The 13,973-nt window shown below is 53.5% G+C and overlaps 6 protein-coding genes across 6 annotated transcripts in view; 2 read left to right on the plus strand and 4 right to left on the minus strand.

Moving 5' to 3' along the window:
- Positions 1-375: 375 nt before the first annotated feature.
- Positions 376-1,134, minus strand: N657DRAFT_685524 (uncharacterized protein; the record flags this gene model as incomplete). Its single annotated transcript, XM_062796785.1, has 3 exons — positions 376-821; positions 878-1,000; positions 1,077-1,134. 3 exons carry the CDS (start codon positions 1,132-1,134, stop codon positions 376-378), a joined length of 627 nt encoding a protein of 208 aa, XP_062641821.1.
- Positions 1,135-4,416: 3,282 nt separating this feature from the next.
- Positions 4,417-4,887, plus strand: N657DRAFT_638320 (uncharacterized protein; the record flags this gene model as incomplete). Its single annotated transcript, XM_062791582.1, has 2 exons — positions 4,417-4,614; positions 4,657-4,887. The coding sequence occupies 2 exons, from the start codon at positions 4,417-4,419 to the stop codon at positions 4,885-4,887; spliced, it is 429 nt and encodes a 142-aa protein (XP_062641822.1).
- A 670-nt stretch (positions 4,888-5,557) lies between these two features.
- Positions 5,558-5,804, minus strand: N657DRAFT_651691 (uncharacterized protein). The gene has a single exon (XM_062794208.1). It carries the CDS (start codon positions 5,786-5,788, stop codon positions 5,570-5,572), a length of 219 nt encoding a protein of 72 aa, XP_062641823.1. The 5' UTR covers positions 5,789-5,804; the 3' UTR covers positions 5,558-5,569.
- Positions 5,805-7,284: 1,480 nt separating this feature from the next.
- On the minus strand, positions 7,285-7,695 carry N657DRAFT_584328 (uncharacterized protein; the record flags this gene model as incomplete). The annotated part of the gene is made up of 1 exon (XM_062789744.1): positions 7,285-7,695. A coding segment is annotated over one exon (411 nt), but the record flags the coding sequence as incomplete, so codon positions are not given.
- A 2,672-nt stretch (positions 7,696-10,367) lies between these two features.
- Positions 10,368-11,863, plus strand: N657DRAFT_675798 (uncharacterized protein; the record flags this gene model as incomplete). The annotated part of the gene is made up of 5 exons (XM_062795844.1): positions 10,368-10,469; positions 10,514-10,985; positions 11,126-11,530; positions 11,669-11,764; positions 11,813-11,863. Exons 1-5 carry the CDS (start codon positions 10,420-10,422, stop codon positions 11,861-11,863), a joined length of 1,074 nt encoding a protein of 357 aa, XP_062641825.1. The 5' UTR covers positions 10,368-10,419.
- Positions 11,864-12,377: 514 nt separating this feature from the next.
- N657DRAFT_638323 (glycoside hydrolase family 31 protein) overlaps positions 12,378-13,973 on the minus strand; it is a gene marked incomplete at both ends in the record, with an annotated part of 3,576 nt that continues 1,980 nt past the window's right edge. The window contains 5 exons of the mRNA XM_062791583.1: positions 12,378-12,807; positions 12,929-13,100; positions 13,206-13,302; positions 13,347-13,640; positions 13,728-13,970. Coding sequence (XP_062641826.1) covers positions 12,378-12,807; positions 12,929-13,100; positions 13,206-13,302; positions 13,347-13,640; positions 13,728-13,970 — 1,236 coding nt within the window. The remainder of the gene's footprint in view (positions 12,808-12,928; positions 13,101-13,205; positions 13,303-13,346; positions 13,641-13,727; positions 13,971-13,973) is intronic.

Consider the following 13,973-nt stretch of genomic DNA (forward strand, 5'->3'; position numbering starts at 1 on the left):
ACGAGCAACTGCTCATCTCTCGTCTAATGACGTTGGGAATTCTCAGGTAACTCCAGCTGAATCGGGATGTGGTGGAAATACGGACGGAGAAAGTTACTGATGGTGGGGAGTCACTAAATTCAATTTCTAAGGATCGGATATCTAAGGCCCAGGAAAGAGCGTTCTAGGATATCGTCCTCCAATATAAAAACATGAAAGAATCCTCAGCCACCCCCGCCGCCGGCATTGTTGAAAAGTCAGAAGCGAAGAAATACCAACCCCGTCCGACCATTTCCTTCTACAAAGTTATTCAGTACCCGGCCCCAGCGCCTTTGTACCTTGATCAGGGGTACAGTCATCAACACGAACTGAAATTCACGGGCAGCGCCTGCTGACCTAGATGCTGACACCCAGGGCAAGGCAAGCATTGACGAAGACCGTAAGGCAGGCAGTGAGCTTCACTACCAGGTCAGCCACGAGGGTGAGGTCAATCACCGAGAGACCGCCAATCTTGCCAAGGCAGACGTTGATGCACAAGTCGATGACGATCTTGATGCAAGCGTACAACTTCAAAACCACAGCTGCAAAAACGCTGACGCTGACGCTGGCGGAAAGGTGGGCCTTGATCTTGAGCAAGATAGAGGCGCAGAGTCCGACGAGTCTGATGACGATGTCGACGCAGGCCTTGACGTCCGCGACCGTGAGACCGCTAGCGTTGATCTTGGCCTCGAGGTCGACACCCAGCTGCACAATCAGAGTGACGATGACCTCGAGGTCTGCGACGATCTTGGTAGCAAGATCGACGTCGATCTTTGCATCGACGGCAGTGTCAATCTTGATGACTGTTTCAAAAAGATTTAGCATAAAAGACAGAAGAAAGTGAGAGGTGAGACCATACTAATCCCATCACACGTCTTCTTAACATCGTTGTAGCAGTTCTGGGCAGTATCACTAAGCGCACCACGCTTGACGACCAGCGAGGTCGTGTCTAGATTCGGCTCTGCAACAGGAGCGGAGAGGACTATTGCAAGTCATGATTAGTCAAAGCGTATTCATAGAGAATATGTCCTTTGTTGGGGTAGACGAAAGCTCCATACCCGGGGTCAGGCAGGCCGCGAATGCCGCAAGGGAAAAAAACGTGTTGAAGAGTTGCATCTTGAGCAGGTTTTGTTCAAGGTGATAGAAATCAAAGGTAGCTGGTACCGAGAAGGCGTTGGTGGTAAAGGATGTGAAGCTGGTTCTGGCTCTTCCTCTGCCTGTGTTGGATGAGATGAAGCAAAGGTCATGGCTGAGGGTGGCGATGAACGCACGCTTTATACGTTTTCTCCGTCCGTGAATAGCATCGTCGATCTTCCAAGTTTCTGTTTGCAAGTCCGATAATCGACTGGCTTGATGGCTGCCGCGGAGCGGGCAATTTGGTCCGCTCCGCCGCAGCCGACGTCGTCCTCCGAAAGTCTGCAGCAAGTATTGATACGGCCCGTCGTTGCCAAGTGCCATAAAGTGGTATCAACTGGGCTAAACAAGACGCACAATACATCCATAGTATACGGGCATACTACAACATCGATTGTGTTTTCGCCGAAAAGAGACCGGATGTGGGTGATGTCACTGCATCGACATGTCCCGGGATATGCACAGAACCAAGGCTGGAGGTTGACATCCACTAGGAGACTACGCGCTTTCGTGTTAGGAGTACTTCGCTTCTGGTTCCTATATCCAACCGGTAGAATGCAACTTTCAGAATCCGGTCCAATGCTCAAAATGGTCATGCATACGACATGCCCCTGCATTCGGAGGGCTACTAAATCAGAGTATGTCACCGACCTAGCTACCGATCATTGTAAGTTACGCTCCATATGACAACATATACTTGTTATCAATGGCTAAGGTATATTAGTATACTCTCAAGCTCTTGACATATGACCAAGACCTACTGCCATTTAACTTTCGAGCAATATCTCCGAGGTATAGAAGAAGGAAACCCAACAGCTTGGATACGGAAAAGAAACCCGGTTTCTAGCATAGCCCAATAAACTTGCCGAGGTCCATAGAAATGGTGAGGATCGGCGGGGCCAGCACGGTAACTGGTCCGGTTTCTGTTGGTCAAACTTGTTTTAACTAGCTCTAAGGCGCTGTTGGAGGCTGCGGCTCGACTACACATGTAGTATATCGCGCAGACGCTTGGGGCGACGGGAATCAAGAAACCTCTCCGGCTCCGGGGCTCAGGCTTCTCTGCGGCTGAAGTATAATGAGTTCGGGCCAGCCCCTACTGCCGGGAGACCACTGTGCAGAGCAGTGGCCGCAAAGTTGCGTCCGCACGTCAGCGCCCGCACGTAAAGCGGCGTCCAATTGTCTTGGCTCCTCCAGAGTCTAGCGCGAGTAGACCTTCAGAATACATTACACGTGGACTGCACATCTTCGGCACTGAGACAGCATATCTTCGGTACTGAAGTTATATAAGTTCACGGCATCCTGTTTTGCAGAAAGCAAACGTCAACGGCGAAGCAGAGTAACAACCAAAGACCGGGTGAACTTCCTACAATCCAACCCCGTCCCGGTTAAAGTGACTTCAAGTCTCTAGGTGTGCAGATGCATACGACCCTGCATCGCCACATCCGAGGCACAGCCGGATTGAACAAGCCGAAACCGCTCTTTCTCCCTCTGGGTGTCTCGAGAGGCACCGCATTAATACAGCTGGGATGTAAGGAGAACGGGCCAGCACCATCTCAGATCTGGAAACGCATGAACGCACGGGTTAGCTCGCATACAATTACCAGCTATCTAAGGTACCAGGTACTGTAGTTTTAAAGACGCTTTGCAGTATTTGTCCTGCGTTGCGCTGTGAGGGCGGGGTGACACACTGGAGAGGGAACGTTTAACCACACCGGAACAGGCGTGACGGAAGATGTTGCGATCAGAAGTCTGTTGCATACCATTTTCTTGGTACATAACTTAGTCATGGCAGTCAACCTGGGCGTCACGTCGTATTGAAAAGCTTGGTTTTGGAAGCTGCTGATCGCCAAGCGCAGATCTCACCATATTGAGAATAGGCTGACTGTATTCCGTACTTCGTACAAGTGTACCACCCAGGCGGACAAGCTGGTTCCGAGCTCTTCAGAGCTTTGACTGACGATCGCTTCTTAGCAACAGGGTTGTCTACTGACTTGGCAGGGTGGGCTACCCCTCCGCATCGCTTCAAGCGGCGCTGCAGAGTTTTCGGGTGAGCTGATGGCGGGGATAGTGCACGTGTAGGACTAAAGCCAGGAACGCTTGAGTTCGACTCGGGGATCAACTTGTACTGCTGTACGGAGTAAGGATTACGACATCGCTTAATGCTGGCAAAGACTGCAAAAGCCCGCCACCTCGACTATCTCCGAAACCCTTGGCATCTGAATCTTTTGGCTTCGGGCGGGTCTACGACGGACAATCACAAGGCACGCCCGACAAGAATTCCCTTCTTCACGTTACGTCTACGCGAGAGCTTACCCTTAACAGCACATTCCTCTACTGGCCTAGATGCATCATCAGCAAGCGAGGCATCGCGATTGGCTTGACCGACACTAACACCGCGTTCATGGCTTTCTCTCCGCTAATCTCCGGAGGGAGGACGATGCCCCTAATAAGACCTGGCCTTTGAACTTCCGTTGAGGGGTACTCTAACCTCGGCATCGATAGTGTTTCCAATACTATTATTATTATTCCTACACCATTGTGCCCTAGGGCGTGCCGGACCTTCAACAACTTACTATACAGGAAAACCGCGCCCTCGTAGGCCGGGTGAAACACCCATATCGACAATCAAGGAAACGGTGAGTGTGTGATCCTGCAAATACAAAGTGAGAAGGCCTCTTGGCCTTCGAAGGAAAGGGATATCAGACCGCGAGCTCCAGCTCCAGCCTCCTAGGGCGGGGTAGTCGATCTTTAGCAATTTCCGGTGTAGAGCAGCTCTACGACTAACAATTTTTCATGTCGGGGTTGGTGGATATAACAAGACAATTGTGATTTATTGCACAACAGTAGAACATGTCACTTGTGTCATTTTACCTTCATTCAATTTGGAAAATTCAGGCGAGGCGAATGAGATACTCTTCATAATTGTGGCTTACTATTTGCAATACTGATCTGATGAGACTTTATGGTACCCCTTCAGCCTCTCTCTGAGCGGGCAGTGCCGGGGTTCAGTGTGTACTGCAGTAGTCTCCAATAACAGCATCCACCACCATGTCCAGCCGCTCATGTGACTATGGCAGGGTTCCGTGAAGACGCGTTTGACCGCGTTTTTACAACATTGCAAGCCTCAGCCAAGGTCTACGGTATAAAAGCTCCTTTGCTCCCATCAGTATGTCTTCTTCCTTCTTTCTTCTCTCAACCGAGAAGCGAAATCGCATTCAATTTTTCCTTGACTCACTTGAGCCCTCTCCGCCCGACGCAAGCAACATGTCCCAGGACAGCCTTCAGTCCTCCAGCCTTCAGTCCTCCAGCCTCTTCGAGTCGGTACTCTCCGATCCCCGTGACCCTCCCTCGAGCGATACCGGTACCACCTTGCCCTCCGAGCCTCCACAACGTCCTCAGACATGGGATGATGTCCCTCAAACCTACAAAGTTGGTGATGGTGCCGTGCAGCTCATGCCAAGGGTGGGCATCACAAGAGCATAGTTTTGGGACTACGGCTTCAAGGTTCGCAGGGAAGGAGACAATCCCAAGGCCATCCGTTGGCTCTGCAAAGTTTGCTCCTGTGCGAAGAGACCACCGAGAGTTCCGTACACCCTCCTTGCCTCGAATCCCGAAAACATGTACAAGCATCTCGCAGTTCAGCACAACATCCTCTCAGAAGACCCTCGACAAGCCAACAGGTTCGAGAAGAAGAAGAAGCCGATCTCTCGGAAGCGGTCCTCGATCCATGCCTAGACGAAAAAACGGAAAGCCGACGAAGCCTTTGACCAGGATCAGATTGCTCGGTTCGACAAGATATAGTTTCGACGGCTCATTGTCAACTGGCTTGTCGAAACCAACTTGCTCTTTACCGCAGCTACCAGCCCAGCCCTTCAAGCTGCCTTCAACTACGCCAATCCGCAAGTGGTAACTCAACAAGCGATGCTAGAACCTCGAGCAGTCAGGAAACAAATCTTGAGCGACTTTCACAAGTACAAGAGTCGTGTGACGGAGGCATTGGCGCGGAGCCCTGGGCAAGTCCATATTGCCTTTGATGGATGGACCTCCCGTAACCGCCACGGTTTCTTGGCCATCAACGCTCAGTTCCTTGACGAGACGTTCGAGCTGAGGAAGGTCCTTCTCGATCTGCCTCATGTGGAAGGGAACCACACCGGTGCCAATATGGCTGCGCACATCGAGGAGGTCTAGAACAGTTTGGTCTTGCAACCACCTCGGATCAGCTCGGCTACTTCACGGTTGACAACGCTTCCATCAACGACACGGCAGAGCTCGCGGCCCTTAAGGGACTCGAAGCTTGTGATGCCCCGCAGATCTGAATTCGTTGCTTCGGCCACATCCTTAACTTGGTCACCCGTGCCCCAATGTATCCAAAGGAAGCACAGCTCCCTGAGGATATTGTAAGGTGACACACACAAGCTCACCAAGGAAGATGCACCGAATCCTCAACAAGCAGCAGGCAAGACGACTGTATTGTGCGTGCACCCCTAACCAACTGACTGATCCTTGAGAGAGGGAAGTTCCAAGTTCCAATCTGAGTCTTCTGCTCTCCAAATATCCTCTCTCTGCTGCGAGTCATGTCGCTGCGCCATGAAATCCACAGTGTCTCGCCCGCCAATTGCCCAAGTGTAGGGCTCATGGTGGGGGCCCTGACAGATATCGACGAAGACGACTTCGACGGCTGGAGGAAATCTGGGCCAATTGGTCGCCTGCATAACCTCGTGGTCTGGATAAACCGCTCCCAGTTGGCTACCGACTTCTTACGCAATCTCCAGAAGGACGCCGGCCGTACGAAGATCCTCGACGTGGTTGTTGACAACGCGACACGGTGGCTTTCCCAGTTCCACATGATGAAGCGGGCGCTCGAGCTGCAGCATTTTATTGAGGAACTCGTCGGTGAAGCCAGCTCACAGTTTGCAGCCGGGCGATCTCACTCGCAGAGGCAGAGAGGTCCGCTTGCGGGTCTTCATGTGTTTAGCAAGAAACCCGCCTGCCTTGATGACGATAACCTCCTCACTAAGGATGACTGGAGCGCGATTCAATGGTTCTGCGCGATCCTGGAACACTTTGAGAAATGTCTCAAGATGTTGGAAGGGGACAATCAGGTTCGGGTTCGCCGTGGGGGCAAGACGACCCGGCTCAGTGGCATTTGGGAAGTCTTCACAGCGTTTGATCAACTGCTCCACAAGCTTGAGGATGCCAAGCTGGAAGCAAAAACTCGCCCAGCGCCGAGTTATTATCAAGGATGTGTCAACGCTGCATGGGACAAGCTTGACCAATACTGGTCCAAGATCTCTGAGTCACCTATTCACTACGCCGCCACCGTCCTCCATCCCGGATTCGGTCTTCAGTATCTCACCGGGCCCCGCCAGGACCATCCTGAACAAGGCCTCTCACCGATCGAGGCCATGGCCGCCAAGAAGAGAGGGCGTGAGTGGGCAGTTGAGGCAGAGAAGGTGGTATGTGGTCTCTGGGAACAGCAATATCGAGATCGTGACCCCGATCCTCGATGGAGCGTGTCATCTCCGACCTCCCGAAATATGGATCACTCGGATCTTGATGAGGACGAGCGAGCCATCCACCGGAAACGCAACCTCACGATTAGCAGTAGGCCGTCGTCTTCACGAACGGTGGATGGACTGGATCGTTGGCTTCTCTCAATTGAGGGGGGACACCTTACCCCAAAGGCCGACCCCATCAAGTACTGGGTGGACCGCAGATTCGAATATCCCCGATTGGCAAAGATGGCCTTTGACGTGCTTAACGTCCCGCCGATGGCAGCTGAGTGTGAAAGAATATTTTCCGCTGCTGGCTGCATGGTAACGACACGGCGGACACGGCTCGGAACTGATGTGATCTCTGCTACCAGACGATCAGATCGTGGGTGAAAGCCGGATAGATGAATGATTACGATGGAATCGCCCTCCGAGATGCAGGCTATTGAGGCGCTTGAGGATGAAATATTGCTTCGAAGTGAAGGTGGCATAGCATGAGGTGACCGGCTCGTGGCTAGGTAGACGTGTTCAGCGATCGTGACCGTCCTGTTATCGGAACATCTTTCACCCGCTAAGCCGTGAACATCTACGTGAATGGTATCTACGTTGATAGAATAGCTCTCTATTCTATCCACTCTATCTAAGTCCAGATGACTAAGCCATCTATTCTATCTACTTCAAGGGTCGCGTGGGTAGAAGTGGATAGATGCAGAACCCTGGTTCTGAAGACCTTGCTGTTTCCATCCAGATCCATGGCGCTCTTTGCATCCTCAATAATATAGTCGATATCCAGATCGGCGAGGGTCCCATTATACGAAATATTCTTCGGCCTTACCTTCTCTTCGTCGGACCGTTCAGGTCCGGGCGTGATGCGGATGTCAACGCCTGCTGTTGGCGTCTGGCGCAGGATAAGCTCTGTCGCGAACCGAGTGCAGAGGTTGTTTTGAGCAGGGAAGGACATCTCGGAGATTGCTTCGAGGGTAGAGCTTTTGCCAGATGACTGGTCGCCGCAGACGATGATCTGGGGCAGGTCGACATATTGGCTAAGTCCCTAAGATTGCAATCGGTCGACAATGTCGAGAAGGTTTACGATGGTCCTTGGACCTTGATTGTCTCTCGAGCCGCTTTCATATCTGGCGACCATTCCCTTAGGTCGAGCCACGCTTTCTCTCCCAGCCATAACGAGAGGCTCCTTCGCCTGGTCGCTAAGCGTTGCAGCAAGCCTTCTTTCAGATCGATCCATCTCAAGCATCGAAATTGAAGTGTTCCGCTGTTTCCCTCGCCTGGCTACAGGCACAAATACCTAACTCGACCGCACTAATCCTCTTTAGAAAGCCTTTCAGTCTCGCCATTCCAGTTCGGAGTTACGCCAATACGCACGCCTCTCTTCGCTTCAGTTTGTCATAGAGATCGCAAGTGTGCTTGCCTGGAGGTGCCGCGTCAATAGCCTTCGAGAACCTGCCTACCCTCTTGGGGAGCGCTCTTCTATATCGTTGCTTGGTTATTGCCAGTCTGATTGCAGTAAATCTGGCCTGGACATTTGGAAGCGGGGTATATGTCATTGCCTTGTCGCCCTCTGCGCTGCCGCTTTGGCTTCTGATCCCATCGCGAAATCGGTTTCCGCTGGTATCCACAAGAACTCGACTGAATTTTCGCTTTGTTGGTAGAGTCTGGTCAACTTATGTACTTGCCGTATAGTTCCTTGGATGGGTTGTTGCAGCGGTTGTCTAATTGCTGCTAGCGTTGACTGGTTCGTTGGTTACGATGGTGTTATGCCTGTGGCAGACGCAAGCCGGCAAGCTCTCCAAGGCCCTTGCGATGGCCGTTAACTCTGCTGTATATGGATTCTGCTCTTCCCTTGTCTCAAGGGTCACGGAATAGTATGCCACTATCTCGCTGGCCCTGCTTGAGAGAGTGTCCCGTGCAATGCCGCCCATGCCAACCATGCTGGTCTTTGCAGACGAGCTGGTTGCGATTATAACCCCCGAAGCTTTGTTGGCCAATTTGGTTGCCTTCACTCGGTCTGGTTCGAGCGTCGGCCGCAGGCGAGGTTCCTAGGGCGGGACGACGTACCCCCGAATTGTTTCCATGTAGTCGACCCGAGCTCCTTCGGCCACGTGGGCAATTTCCGCAACGGGGATCAAAATCGCACGGTCATCCGGATTTTCTTTAGGGCGAGGGGACGCGTTCCGGGCAGTGTATGGATGTTGATCTATCTGCCGCCTGGGCGGGTCGTTCTCGGATGGGGTGAATGCTCGCTTCGGCTTCTGCCACGGCCGCTGCCACGGTTTGAAGAGCTCCCGTGATGGCCAGGGCTCCGATCTTCTACGCCCTATTCAGCCAGCTCAGTGCCCTTTAACCGTAGGCATACATCCAGACGCTGGCAGCGTAGTCCATAACAGGGGCCACTGTCGACACGAACAGTTGTTTTGTACTCTGCGGGAAAGCATCTTCAGCCTCCTCAGGCCTTAGAGACCCTAGATTGTTCTTCCCACAGACTACCTAACTAGCTGCACAAACCTGCCTCGTAGGGCAACCTAGTCAGAGAGGCAGGACCAGACCTCCCTACCGGACCTCTCGGCCACCGGACCTTAAGGTTTGCACCTTATGCCCTCCGCAAGAGGCACAATCCTACGGGGCTATTTAGGCGACACCACAGCAGCCTGCGTAGGGCTGGGGCCCGGGTGCGAGCCGGGACCGCAACTCTATTGCCCTCCCCTCGGTCCAGCATAGCCGCCACGGCCCAACTTCCGCCGGGCGCAACTCCGACCTCCAGCTTCCCATGACACTGCGAGAGCCTCCCCACGAGGCCGAAGCCGTAGTGCCGACCGTGTCTTGCAGCAGGCTGTCGAAAAGAGCCGTCACACCGGCGCAGGTCCCTCCATCGCACTGCCACTAACCTACGCTGGTTTACTGTTGTAGTTCCTCTTTTTGTAGTGTGCTGTTTGTCGCGATTATCGGGCGGGGTGGTCAAGTATTTCCGGGCGCTCAGAAACCTCACTTCTGATCCTTGAAATCGACGACTGTTGGCCGCCAACAGGCCGCGCAGTAGCTGCGCGGGGCTGCAACCCCTTGGGAATAAAAGAACGGATTGCGAAGGACCTTTCTTCCAATTCTTGCAATGCCAGGCCACCTACGTGGGCGGCCCCTGATGTTTCTTCACCGGGAGGGGGTTCACAAGTTGTAGTTAGGACGTTCGGGCATGAAGATTGGATTTCGCTCCATCCAGCAGCCCCGGCCGCAGCAAGAACTTGTAACGGTCCCAGGAGTATATTGCAACTAGCTGGTGACGACTCTACGAGTTTGCTCGAATGGAGAGAGAAGAAGAAAAGAGAGAACTAGATGACAGGAAGAGAGGGCAGCTCTTATATGCTCCGGAACACACAGACACTGCCTGCTTCAGGATGACGTTATCATGATACCACGGCCGGGGGTTGCCGAGGCCATCATGGGCTCAGCCCATCACAGAACTCTTCACTTACAGCTATAGGTATGTATTCCAGACCGATTGAACATCGAGGGGCCGTTCTTGGGGATGCATCTCAGGTGTGGGTTTTCTCTTCATCTCTATAGAACGTTATCCATTCCAACATCCCTTTTTGGTGAAGCTGAAACCAGGAGATTGCGATGGTGCAGCCTTGCTGCCTACCGAGACCGATCGACCATGACGGATTCTGCTCGTCAATCGACCCATTCAATTGTTTTGCATAGTTAACGTTAACACCGATATTTGATGATCCATCAACGCAGTGCAAGCCCGTGATTCAAAAACAGAATGTCATGGCTACAAGACATCCCATTTGAGCTTATCGTGCGCGTCGTCGAGTGCTTTTGTCTGCACTGCATTCGCCACCTGCCGCAGAGTGCAGTCGTGGTTGCCTAGGAGCCGTTGCGCCGCGCTGCTACTGCCATCCAACCCCCGACGAGTATCCCACTCGCCCCGACATCAAGGCCCGAATCGGAACCCTCGCCGCTCTTTGTCTCACCTCCCGCCGCCTCAGAGACGCAGCCACACGCCCACTCTACCATTGCCCGGACACGGGGAAATGGTGGCTCCTGGCCCGCACCCTGCTCCGCCACCCACACCTAGCCCAACACGTCAAGCATCTCATCTTGCCGGGCTTTCCCTACCGTCTCGATGCCCCCGAAAACACATCGGCCATAGCGTCCGACGTCCTGTCACACTACAAGACCAGGATTGACACGGCCTGCGCCTCATTCCCCGACGGAAACAGCCGCTACGACCTCCTTGAGCTTCTCGAGAACAAAGCCCTAGTCACGCGGAACAGCACCAATATCGACAAAGTCGCAGTGCTGAGCAGCCTGTGCCGCAACCTGGAGGTAATGCATGCCAGCACCGGCATCTACAACGGCTTATATCTCTGTTCACCGAATTCCTTGCCGTTTCTGCGTACCGCCCAAATTGTCTATTCGACTCCGAGATGGGCTTTGAACTGGCAGTACTCCTGTCGTTGTTCAAGGCGGCACCGAATCTGCGCGCGATACGGTGTTTTTCTGTATGCGACGAAGGGTATGACGACCTGGGAGTGACGGTAGACACGGTGAAGCATGTCGAGATCTGGAACAGCGCCATGAGTGCCAATGCGCTGGCCATGGTACTGAAGGCGTTTCCGGGACTCGAGGTGTTCAGCTACCATGCCGGGGGGTCTTTGACGGGGCCTTCGCAGTTCAATCCCAGCGAGGCGAGAGATTTGCTGATGAAGCACGAGGGGAGGCTGAATAAGGTGACGCTGGCCTTGACGAACGGTTGGGAGTGTTGGGACTTTGGGGATAACGAATGGGAGAGTTGGACCGAAGCGGAGATACAGGAGGTAGTGAAAGTGTTCAGAGAAAGGGGCGTCGAGTTTGGGGGCATTGAGTTTCAGGTGAAAGTTCTGGAATAGACAGAGCGAGGGAGTCGCATATTCACGTATAGCAGAGCGGCTAGTAGGAGCGGAAACTTCACGCAGGCGCAGTTGGAGGTCTGACAGCCACGCTTAAATGCATGGCCGTGAGCCAACCAGCAAGGTCTGAGAGGCATGTATGGCCACAGAAGCCCGTGGAAGACCAGAACAATCTGCCCAATGGGAGGCATACTGTCACCGCGAAAAGATATCAAGGTAAGCTCACAACTATATGATTGTAAACTTGAGAAATTACAGCCTTAGTTGGGTCAACATCCTGTTGCTCAGGCTGCGCACAATGTGATATACATCTAAGGGTGGAAGCTGAAGGCTCTATGTAGAGCCTAGGGGCCCTCATGTGTAATCGACGCGCCCGCTCCAAGCAAAATGCATTCCTCAACGACCGGGTCAGTGCTGTAGCCAAACCTACCAATTCCCAGCATTGGATGTTCGTCCCAAGCGAAGCTGATAACGGACTTTCGGTCGCCAACGTCCAGGCTTTCCCCATCATCCAGATACAGCTCTCCCTTCGACGTCTCATCCACCCCCCGCGCAACCGTGAGAACAAAGATCTGCCTCCGCAGCTCTGTGGTGGTATTGGCTGACCTGACTCTTATTGGGATGATGGAGCCACTTCTGATATGCACGGGAATGTCGGTCCAACCCGACCCCCCATAATCCTCATCTCCCCACAACTAACCACTCTCTCCCCGGTCCAGAGTTCATACCATACATCCTTCGGCAGATAATAACTAACCGTCTACGAGTCATCTTCCACCACGGGACTGATCAACAACGCCTCCCCCACCCCCCACTGCGTCTGCAAACCCTACGTAGCCGCATCCCCAGGGTACGATAACCACGACGGATTCACCACCGGCCGTCCCTCCTCATCCGCCCTCCACATGACCGTATACAAATAGTTCAATAGCCGGTACCTTACGTCAATCGCCTTCCTCGCCATCTCAGCCACCAACGCCCACCGATAAAACTCCTGATCCGGCGCCGACACATCGGCATGGTTCCGATAAAACGGCTGGAAGGCTGCCAACATTGCCCACCGCGCGCACATGCACTCCTCGACCTGCCCGTTGAACCCGCGCACGTCGGACCCGACCATGGCCATGGCGTGAATGGCCGCGAAGGCGAGCATATGCCGGATCGAGGTGCGGTAGTGCTCCCAGGTGGAGCGGGTCAGGACGAAGGGGCGTTTGGTAGGGGTGCGGGAGATGAGGGGCTGTACGGGTGGCTGCCACCATCTGCAAGCCGTACAGGTTGTGTGTGTCGTAGGTGTAGCTGTCGTAGGCGTTGGTGATGTTGGTGTAAATGGTGAAGGAGAGGACGCCGCGGTGGGAGGCGATGTGGTAGGATGGGTTGAACAGGTCACGGTCTGGGAGGCCGAGCTTGGGACGGCGTGGTGGGGACTGGCGGGCCTTGAGGTATGGGGGAAGTTTGCCGGGCGTTGTGCCCAAGGGGGCGATAGTCGCAGTGGAGATCCGGCATGTCGTGTCGGCGCACATGTTGGAAGCTTCGTTCATGTCAAGCCCACAGTCTGTAACGGTCCCAGGAGTATATTGCAACTAGCTGGTGACGACTCTACGAGTTTGTCTTGAATGGAGAGAGAAGAAGAAAAAGAGTGAAACACTATGCAAGATACCTGCCGTCTTATCCTCCACATCCTTGGCCTGTGCGCCGATATCGAACAAGATAGAAGTCCACCGAATCTCGAATCTTGGCCGAGAGTTTGCCGAGGCCTTTACGGGCCAAGCCCGTTACACAGTCCGTCGACGTCGATTACCGTGGTTGAGTCGTAGAAGGAGCAGATTTCCGAAGTCCACCAGTCTTGTGTACTAGAGGCGCACCAGTCCGGCCACACCACCTCACCCGGCCATTGCAGGCCACGGTAGTACGAGCCGTCAGCGGCTCGGAGGAAGGCACCCATCTCCGCGCCATGGGTGTAGGGGCCGTAGCCGTCCTTCTTCTTGATACCAGGATCGATGTTCTGCACATAGTGCTGGTTGTTGCGATGGAGAGAGTCGACAAGAGCCCGCACATTCTCCAGGGGATAACGAGTAGGATCGGTAGTAAAGTCCTGTTTTTGGTTCATGTAGTCGATGTCTCCCCAGCGGTTTCGATGTCTTCTCAGACGGTTTCGAGCAGCCCGACGACTTGAGCGTACTGCTTGCTGACTGTGCCTGAGGTCTCTGTCCTCTCCGACCAGCCCTACAATACTCTGGAATGCCTTGTCAAGAGGGGCGCAACGGGTAGCGAAGCTGGTAAAATTCGCTATGGCGTTGTCACTATGCTTCTGCTGCTTCTGCTTCTTCTTGTTCTTCTTCTTCTTCTTCTTCTTCTTCTTCTTCTTCTTCTTCTTCTTCTTCTTCTTCTTCTTCTTCTTCTTCTTCTTCTTCTTCTTCTTCTTCTT

Source organism: Parathielavia appendiculata, assembly GCF_033297405.1.
Source record: "Parathielavia appendiculata strain CBS 731.68 unplaced genomic scaffold N657scaffold_67, whole genome shotgun sequence".
Taxonomy (NCBI): Eukaryota; Fungi; Ascomycota; class Sordariomycetes; order Sordariales; family Chaetomiaceae; genus Parathielavia; species Parathielavia appendiculata.